General features: G+C 27.1%; 2 protein-coding genes across 2 annotated transcripts; both read left to right on the forward strand.

The window, feature by feature from the left end:
- Window positions 1-100: 100 nt before the first annotated feature.
- Window positions 101-965, forward strand: OCT59_004931 (uncharacterized protein; the record flags this gene model as incomplete). The annotated part of the gene is made up of 2 exons (XM_066138036.1): window positions 101-156; window positions 428-965. 2 exons carry the CDS (start codon window positions 101-103, stop codon window positions 963-965), a joined length of 594 nt encoding a protein of 197 aa, XP_065997221.1.
- Window positions 966-10,183: 9,218 nt separating this feature from the next.
- On the forward strand, window positions 10,184-10,387 carry OCT59_004932 (uncharacterized protein; the record flags this gene model as incomplete). Its single annotated transcript, XM_066138037.1, has 1 exon — window positions 10,184-10,387. The coding sequence occupies one exon, from the start codon at window positions 10,184-10,186 to the stop codon at window positions 10,385-10,387; it is 204 nt and encodes a 67-aa protein (XP_065997222.1).
- Between the last annotated feature and the right edge of the window lie 685 nt (window positions 10,388-11,072).

Raw genomic sequence — 11,072 nt, forward strand, 5'->3', positions numbered from 1 at the left:
AAAAAAATTTTTTTTAAATTAACTTTTAACGGAAAAAAAAATTATAGACAGTTTTTTAACATAGAAAATTTTTTTTTAAAAAAAAATAAGATATAAAATAATGAAGAGGAGAAGGAACGAAGAGAAAAATGAAGGAAAGAAATGGGAGAATGAAAGGTAAAGAGCGAAAGGGGGATGATTAGTTTCGTTGATAAAAAAGTTTAAAAAAGTTAGACTGATCAAACTGCGGGTAGTATATCACGTGAAGCTAATTACCGCTGCGGACTGCGGTATAGCAAAAAAAATTAAGCTTTTTTTAGCAAAGCTTAATTTTTTTTTGCTTCATTCTCCCCTTCCCTTTCATTTCCCATTACCTTTTCGTCCCATTTTCCCCTTTTACTTTCCCTTTCACTTTCCATTTAAAAAAAAATCAATTTAATATAATTAGGTATATTTATACGGGTGAAGCTGATTTATGTAAGAAATCTGGAGAAGATATTTTCGGAGTTTTGATCACATCAGCTGAATTTCTTCTCGAAAAATTATTTAATTATGTTCAAGATCATTTAATTAAAAAACAGACGATTTGGATAAAACAAAATTTCGCTTATGTTTTTTATACAACTTTTAAACTTGAAAATTGCGAAAAATTGCAGGATTATTGTATGGAATGTATGAGTGAAGATTCACAATTATTTACTTCAAAAAATTTTCCATCACTTGAAGAAGATATTCTTTATAACTTACTTAAACAAGACGACTTGCAGATCGAAGAAATTGTTGCTTGGGATTTTTTAATTAATTGGGGTATTGAACAAATTTCTGGTTTGGGAAGCGATAGAACAGAATGGAGTGAAGATGATTACGAAGCATTAAAGGGAACTATAAGTCAATTTATTCCTCTTATTCGGTTTATGGATATTTCTCTCGCAGATTTTTACGATAAAGTTCATCCTTATAAAGCTGCTATTCCTCTCCATATTTAAAGAATTCTATTATAAAAAAACTTTGTCAAAACCCGAAATCTTACCGCCACGAATTGGAAAACTAAAAATCGAATCAAATCTTATAAATTCAAAACTAGCTAATATAATTGCTAGTTGGATCGATAAAAAAGATTTAAACAATATAACATCCAGTGACAAGTATAATTTTGATCTTCTTTATCGTGGTAGCGAGGATGGAATTAATTCGAAGTCATTTCATGTTAAATGTAATTATCGAGGTTCTTGCTTGGTATTAGTTAAAAAAAAAAATCAACAGAAATTTACGGAGGGTATAATCCAATTGGATTTACAAATTCTAATAGAAAATACCCTGCAAGTGATAGTTTTATATTTTCTTTTGAAAATGGTGAAGATATTCAAAATATGAAAATAAGTCGTGTGAATTAACTTTCTTTAACGAAACGTCAAAAAACGTTTCGAAAATAATTTTTTTTTTCATATTTTTTTAATCGGAACGTTGGCTAATGTTCCGATTTTTTTTTATTTTTTCATTCTTTAACGAAACGTTTTTTAACGTTTCAAAACATTCTTTTTTTTTTCTTTTTAATCGGAACGTTAGCTAACGTTCTGATTTTTTATTTTATTTCATTTTTTAACGAAACGTTAAAAAACGTTTCATTTTTTTTTAAATTTTTTTGTTTGTTTTACGAAACGTATCTAACGTTTCGTTTTTTTTTTTTTTTTTAGGACCGCGGCTTTCTGGACAGCTCACGGACAGGAATTTTGAAGGTAAACCTTCAAAATTGTTTTAACTTTGTTTTTAACGAAATGTGACTAACGTTTCGTTTTTTTATTTTTTTTAGGTCTGGATGATTCACGGACGGAATTTCGAAGGTAAACGAAATTCCTAAATTAATTTTTTTTTAATTTATTTTAACGAAACGTGACTAACGTTTCTTTTTTTATTTTTGTAGGTCTACGGGTTCCCGGGTAAAATGGTGAGTTTTGCAACGTCCGTTGCGAAACTTTGAATTTTTTTTATTGTTGAAGAAACGTGACTAACGTTTCTTTCTTTCTCTTTTTGTAGGTATCGGACTTCGGGGTAGTAGAATAGTAAGTTTCGCAACAGATGTTGCGAAACTTTATTTTCTTTAATTTTTTCTTTAAGAAACGTTCTAACCGAACGTTTCTCTTATTTTTTTTGTAGGTTCAGTCAACTTCGAGATTTAGAGTTTTGGAAAATGGTAAGTTTCGTACGTTTTGTTACGAAACTTCCGTTTTTTTTGTTTTTTTCCTTTAAGAAACGTTCTAACTGAACGTTTCTCTTTTTTTTTGTAGGTTCGGCCGTTCAGATGTCTTCCGAAGAACGGAAAAAACCAAGTTTCATAAGTACGAAACTTGGTTTATTTTTTTTTGTTTTTTTTTTGTAATATTATGGAACGGTTACTAATAACCGTTCCCTTCTTTTTTTAGGTTTCGGTGGGCTTCCGATCTTCGGAAAAAGAGGAACCAAGATTTGTAAGTACGAATGTGAATCTTGGTTTTTGTTTTCTTATTTTTTAACATTACGAACAGTTACTAATAACCGTTCTTTTTTTTTTATAGATTCGGGAAGGCTTCTCAGTTCCGAAGAACGGAAAACCAAGATTCGTAAGTATTCTGAATCTTGGTTTTTATTTTTCTTATTTTTTTAACATTACGAACGGTTATTAATAACCGTTCTTTTTTTTTGTTTAGGTTCGGGTGGTCTTCCGAAAATAAGAGGAACCAAGATTCGTAATTATTCCGAATTTTGATTTTTTTTAATTGTTTTTTATTATTATGAACGGTTTCTAACCATTCTTTTCTTTGATTTTTATAGGATCGGGTGGGTTTCCGACGAACGGAAAAAGAGAACCAAGATTCGTACTATGAATCTTGGTTTTATTTTTTATTCTTTTTTTTTAAAAAATACTATGAACGGTTATTAATAACCGTTCTTTTCTTTTTTATAGGTTCGGGTGATTTCTGACTAATGATGAACCAAGATTCGTAAGGTACGAATATGAATCTTGGTTTTATTATTTATTTTTTTTTATTATTATGGAACGGTTTGCTAACCATTCCTTTCATTTTTTTTATAGGGTTTGAGTATAAAAACGGTATTTTCGTAAATTTCACGAAATTACCGTATTTTTTTTTATTTGATTGCATTCCCACCTTGTTATGGTTGTGTCACCAGGGGCGCTATGTCAACGGAAATTTAGTATGTTGATCGCTTAAAAATCCGCGGCAATCCAATTATAACAAGAGGAATTAATTTTTTGATAAATAAATTTACAATATTTTACAATTAAATTAATTAAATTTTAAAATATATATGTTAATAATATCAGATATACAATGTTAATAAATACCTTTATACGCCTGTTTAAAACTTCCTGATGATAATATTACAATAAACTGAATTAATCTTTTATTGATTGATTTAAATTTGCATTTTAATTATTTTAATTAATTTTAAAAAATTATTCAATTGAATTTATTAGCAATTCTAATACTTATTTTTTAATAATTATAGTTTGATCGTATAATTTTTTCGAATTATTAGATAAAAATACATTATAATAAAAATTAAAGAAAATATTGCACTATAAAAAATATATAAAAAAAATCATTAAAATTCTTTATAGCATCTATATAGCTGATGTGTAGTAATGAGAAAGAAACTGAATAGTCAAAACGAAAAATTGCCGCTAGCACGTGATCATATAGTCATGTGATGGTAACATACAAGCGGCGTAGGGTGTCCAGGATTTGACGTCGTGATAGCCCAAAAATCAGGCGTGAAAAATCACAAAAATCGTGAAAATCGTGATCCATAATTTCAGCCAGAATTACCATAATTCTGGCCAGAATTAACATAATTCCAATTATGAAAAACTTTTTAATAATTTATATTCTATACAAATTTTATTTATTTATTTACAATTAAGTAATAAATTTATACATTTATATTATTCATAAATCATCAATTCATTATTATAATCATCATTATTACTAAGATTAAAATAAAGAAAATTAAGCATTTGAATATTTTCTTCTTTAAGCGCTACTCTTCTATCTGATAAAATGCTTTTATAACTAGAAAAACTATGTTCAATATCTACACCAGATACTGGCAACCATATATATATTAAAGCCAGTGAACTAAGTTCTGGTAATATATGTCTTTTACCTTGCCAATACAAATCCAAATCATCAAACTCTTCAATAGATTCATTAAGTCCACAGTAAATAGCCCATTCTTGTATTAAAGTATCAGTAGGAAGATAAAATTCTTTGATAATTCTATAATTTTCCATATTATGATTAGATGAATTAGATTGAATAAATCTTGGATCAAAACATTGTATTGCTTTGAAAAATAATAAAGCTGGATGATGAGATATATGTTTCTCACATTTTTCATTTGCCAATATAAAAGCTCTAGAAAATAATGAAACAAAAGATGCAATATCTTGATTTTCTTCGTTTAATAATTGGAATATTTCATTTGAAATTGGAGGATTCCTGGTTCCTGATGATAAAAAAGCTTGAAGAGATACTATTCGTGAATAAACAAATGGAGCTATAGCCTTGTTTCTTATTTTAAAGAATTCCAAATCATTGATTAATCTAAATAAATAAAGTATTATATTAGTAATATTATTATAAAATTATTAAATCCATTAAATTCACTTACCTTTTGCTATTATATGTAATAAAATATATAAATATTTTAACACAAAAAACATGGCTTCTGTTTTGACAAAATGTGTAAAGATCTCGAACAGCTTTTGAATCATGATTAATAGAATATTCTGCAGTAACAAAAGTTATTAAATGAGAATATAAAGGTTTAATCCAACATAAAAATAAAAACCATGAATTCCACCTTGTTTTTACTAGTAGGGGTGCTAAAGTAGGTGATCCAATACCATTTTGTAATAAATGCTCCTTCCATCAAATTTTTCTTTGTGAATTATAAGTAAATATCGATTTAAAATTCATAATTAATTTGTCAACCAATTCAAACTTTTGAAAGTTCACCCATGCTTCACCAATTAAATTAAGGATATGCGCTAAGCAACAATTGTGTTTTAAATTTGGTAAAAAGGGAGATAAATTTGAATACGCCAATTTCATGTATGAAGCGTTATCAGAAATAAAAAAAATAATATTTTCATAAGAAATATTATAAAAATGAATTGTATTCATAACAAATTGTGAAATAGATGAAGCGTTAACATTAGACAAAAATTCTGTTTTAGCTAATTTAGTTTTATTATCAAAACTAAATAATATATTAACAGCATGCCGGCCACAACGATCTGTTGTTTCATCAATTGTCAAACAAATAATTTTATTGATGACATCATTTTTCAATTTTTGGAGCGCTATTTCATATGATAATGGAAGATATTTCTCACGAAGTTGATTTGCTCCAGTAATTAAGCCCGCTATAAACAAAAATATATTAATAAATAAAAATAAAAAAGGCAAATTTGAAATTGAAATATCAGAAAATACATACCATTTTTACAATGATTTAATAAAAATGGTTTTAATTTCTCAATTTTTTCCAAAGGAATGTCTGCATAAGTAAATGCTTCCACTATCTCTTTATTAATTTTTTCTCGTTCATTTAGTGTATTTTCAAAAGAAGGTAAAGTTCTTTGGATTAACAAATTAGAATTATTCTTGTTTTTATTATTAAGGTGTTTTAATGTTTTAATATGTTTATCTACAGAGTTCTTTCTTTCATGATCAATTTCTACATTGCAAAATCGACACCATAGTTTGTTTTCTTGTACGATATAGTTTTCACGATACTCGGCACTTTGAGACAAACGTATGTGAGGCGTGACCATTTTATTAAAAATGACTAAGCGAAAAAAAAGAGATTATCAATGGTTATTATCGGCGATACATTCACGATTTCATGTGACTTATAGTGTCTAAATAGCCAATCATATTTGAGTATCGCGAAAATCGCAAAATTTTGGCCAAAATCGCGGTATCGCAAAAATCGCAAAATTTTGGCCAAAATCGCTATAAAATCATGATCGTCAAATCCTGGACACCCTAAAGCGGCGTTAAAGTCACCAAATCGGAAGTTTCAGCAATGTACGATACTGTATTTTATTTCTATTAATTTAAATGTATATAGTATTGATTTATTAATATTCCCCTTTTTTCATTTTTTTTCCCACGTATTATCTCTTATACGCTAGAAGCAACAGCTCTCGCAAGAGTTCGAAAAGTATGAAAGCAACATTTGCTTGGCTTGAATGAATCAATTAGATTATTTGGAAGATAACGGCACTATCTACCGTGATAAATCAGAATTTATTCGGCCAAAAATAGTGTAAGTACTGTGGTTCGATGCTGCCTGAATGGTTTGTACAGAAAAAATTAGGAATTTACATACGTTAATTCTGGTAACGCTGTTATAACTGCTAATGTTCCCTTTAATATACGTTCAAAAAATACTAAGAGCAACCCTCATTAATCATTATACTCACTTTTGCCGGAATATTATCTCTCATTTTTCATCATTAAGATTGTTGTTATGGCAATTTTTCAAATCATGCCCAAATAGTTTGATTACTTTGATAAGTTATGAAAAATATCAGAGGAAGAATAAAGTTTTAAGTCGAGTTTACTACTTTTCATGATCGTAACAGCAGAATAATAATAGTGCTACTGTACAAGCAAATTACAGCTTAATTGAAGTTGTAATAATTCTTAAGAATTTATAACTCCAAAGCGTATCTGTCTGTTTCAGAAAGTTAAGTTCCCATCTTATGTTTCTTTCCTGTTCGATTCGATCGAAATTATTAACTCAGAAATGTCTTATACGGGTGGGAGAGAGGAAAATAACAGCTCTTCGATATGATATAGAACTTGCGATTATGTGGGAGAACAGAAGTCGATTGAATAGTAATCATTTACAAAATCATTCAAATACAGTATTAGATAAAAGTGATTGCATAGTGAAATTTATTTTTAAAGTTTCGAGGTTTTAAAGGTACCAATGTGATTCATCACGCAAATTTAAAGATAATATAATCAAAATAGAAAAAAAAATAAATAAATAAGAACCGAGATTATGCAAATAGGATAATTTATTATCGTAATAATTTCATCATCCGAATTTAAATTATTGTATACAAATTCTAGCCAATTGATTGTTTTTTGATAACTTGAAAAACTTCATAATCTTCTGCAAAAAACGTTCTGAAAGGTAAATTAATTGAGTAATAATGGTTCTGCGATGAGCATTTCCATTGCTTCCCACTAGTACAATACAAATCAGCACCAGGTCCAAATGCTGGTCCAAGGGTACCAGCACAAAATATTGCACTATTTGTATTCTTGACTCGACCAATTATTGCAGTATTTATGTCTTTTTTATCTGCAAATGAAAATATAAAACTATCTGTTGTTGCTTTGAATTACTTGAATCCCATACAAGTGGATTATATCCACCAATTATTTGGTTCGTTCCTTTAACTTGTGTAATTACAATAGTTGCTCCCTTGTTATTGCAATTATTACGGAATTGCTTAGTATCCATTCCATCCCTACTTGCACGATAAAGTAAATTAAAATTATAAGGAATATTTTCAAAATTATAATATAAATTATCTTTCTTATCAATCCAACTGGCAAATATTGCGAAATGATTAGAGTCAATAAGGGATGAACCAAATTTTAATGATAATTTTTGTTTCCTAGGAGTTTGTATGTTAATAGTCGATTTTTTATCCGGAACCATATTATATTCCGTAATCTCATAAACTAGTTGTTTGTAATAGATTTCTAGTCTATCTTTATTAATAGTCAATAGCTTATTTGCGATAGTGAATATACCTCCCAAAAATGATATTTTGCTAAAATAAAATTAAATACACTGATAAGACAAACTGCAACAGCCAGTGTCTTCTTATTTGTTTTATGAAATTAGTAATTTGTCGCTATAGTTATTAATCTGACATATAATAGGACTTCATAGAGCCATTATCATCATTTTATACTTTAAATAAGAGACGCACATCAACGACTAATAACGAAGTTTATCAAACAATGTAAGAATTATCTATATGAAGCTAATGTTTTAAGAAAATATTATTTTCGGATCACTATCTGGAAAAGATAATATGTGCTTTTGCGTCTAAATTTATTTGATAATAATATAATAATTAAAAGTGAAACTAATTTTTTTCTTTTTACAAAAACGAATAATAATAACCGGAACACAAAATATATTCGGATATTTACCTCATTATATATAATGAAATAATTTGATCAAAATAAATAAATAAATTAATTAACAAATTATGTAAATAACGGGATAACCTTTCATATTTTTATTTAATTGAATTTTAAATACCGTATACAAATTGTCAATATACACTACTAGTAGTATTTATAAGTCTCAAAGCAATATATCACTCATTTTAGTCATTTGATTATTTTTTGATAACTTGGAAAATTTCATAATCATCTGCAGTAAAGTTTGTGAAAGTTAAATTAATTGAGTGGTAACTAAATGGCTTTGAGCAATGCCATTTCTTATCATAATTATTGTAATGTAAATCCCAACCATTTCCAAAACCTGGTCCATGATTACTATAACAATATATTGCTCCATTTGATTTCTTAACTCGACCAATTGTTGCAGTACTTATGTCGTTTTTATCTGCGAATGAAAATATGAAACTATCTGTTGTTGCTTTTGCTGAATCACTTGAATCCCATGCAAACGGATTATATCCACCAATTATTTGGTTTGTTCCTTTAACTTTTGTAATTACAATAGTTGCTCCTTTGTTATCATATTTATTATGAAATTGATTAATATCATTTCCATCCCTACTTGCACGACAAAGTAAATCGAAATTATAGGGAATATTTCTTGAATTATAATATAAATTATCTTTCTTATCAATCCAACTGGCAAATATTGCGAAATGTTGAAAGTCAATAAGGGATGAATCAAATTTAAATGATAATTTTTGTTTCCTAGGAGGTTGTATGTTAATAGTCGATTTTTTATCCGGAACCATATTATATTCTGAAATCTCATAAACTAGTTGTTTAGGTAACAATTTTTTATAAGGTAAAACTTTATAAAAAAAGACATCTGAAGGAATGTGATGAAATCTAACTAATGGAATAAATATATGAAGAATTCTTTCCATAATTGTAAATTGCTCTTTACTCCATTTTTTAACATCTTTTGGTATAGTAGAATTTTGGGCAAGACCCCATTTAATTAAACCTTCCCATATAATAATCTCATCCAAAGCAAAATCATCACGTTTTAAAAGCATTTCTAATAAAGATGCTTTTAAATTAATAAATTTATCAGAATTGATTAATTTTTCAGGTTTTTCACAAGCTCTATCAAAACAAAAATTCCATAAATCTGTGAATTTTTCATGTTGATAAACCATCTCAAGAATTTCTATAGGGTTTTGGTATAAGAAATCAGATTTATTTATAGTTAAGAAGTATTCTTGGATACATGAAATTAAAGGTTGAATATCCAATTCGTCCACTGCAATTAAAAGTTTTAATACTTCAAAACCTTGTAATTTTGTTAAATCAATGTCTCCACAATAAATGAATCTAATAAAAATTGCGTATACATAATTATTAAATTTTAATATAATATTTTTTTGAAATATATACAGTATATGCCTACCTGAGAATAATTTGAAACAGGTTGGATTCAATGTTTGGTTTTTTAAAAATAAGCATTCCGTCTTTTTTCTCTGTCCAGTTCTTTGAGAAAGCTGCGCGAAAGTATTCAGACCTAACGCATAAGATAACCGAATGAGCACGAAATTCTTTTTCATTCTCGCCAGCATATATAATAACATCAGATCCTTCTCCAGTTTTAAGCAATTTTTCATAATCGTTGATTGCAGCTTCCCAAAATTTATATGACATTTCTTTTTTTTTTTTGATAATTTTTTTTAAAAAAAAAAGAATCTCGGAATCCAGAAATGAAATTTACCGAAGTTGTGCGACTCTGTATGGAGTCCTTTAAATAATAAAAGTGGGTAAATACTAGTAATACTGTACTACAATAACAACAATGTTTATGTAAGAAATCACTAGACCACTATAGTACACATTTGATGATCTTTTTGTAATTGTGCGTGTTTCAACTGTTTCATACTAAAGTTTGTATCTATGCGTCGGATGTATTAAAATTAATTTTAATGAAAGTAGCCAAAAAATATCAACAACAAGTTGCAGACGCAGTAAAAGAGGGTAAAAAGCGTTCGTTGGCTAAACAAGGTGATGGGGTTGAGGAAGAAGAAGAAAAGGATAGTGAAAGTGACGGGTGGACAGTAAGTATCAACAAAAAAAGGGGAGGTAAACCCGGGAGTTATGGAAGACATCAGGAGTTGTATTTTTTGTAGAGTCTATGTAGTATCTATAATCTTATATATATCTAATGTAAATTTATTATATAAATTTTTATAAATCTGTAATACATATGAATTATTTATTTATTTTTTATATAATTGTAGAAATATTATAAATATTTTGTATAAAATTAGCATAAATATAGAATTATTTAAATATAAGTTTATGTATAATTTATAGTTAAATAAATTTTATATAAATATTTCATATAAAATTGTATGAATATAGAATTATTTAAATATAAATTTATATGTAATTTACAGTTAAATAAATATTATATAGATATTTTATATGTCATTATATATTTTATATAAAATTTTCATATAAATTTATATAAGTTTAAAAATATTTATATATTTTATTTAATTTTCAAATATATGCAAAATTACTAATACAATATATAAAAAATTTTTATTATTAATATCGCAGTTAAGTGATTGACATCTTTCAAAATAAATTGTAATATATTAACAAAATATTCTCATCAAAAAAATAATACGAAATATTTTTTTTAATGCATTTGTTACTATCGAAATGCGTTGGGTCACGTGATAGTAACAGAAATTCGTATTATATTTATCACGAAAATAGAGTGTATATGTTTAAATTTTTAAAATATAAATTTATTCGAAATAAATAATAACTTAAAATAATGAAATAATACAAATAAATAAATAC

This window comes from Rhizophagus irregularis, chromosome 13 (assembly GCF_026210795.1).
Source record: "Rhizophagus irregularis chromosome 13, complete sequence".
NCBI lineage: Eukaryota > Fungi > Glomeromycota > Glomeromycetes > Glomerales > Glomeraceae > Rhizophagus > Rhizophagus irregularis.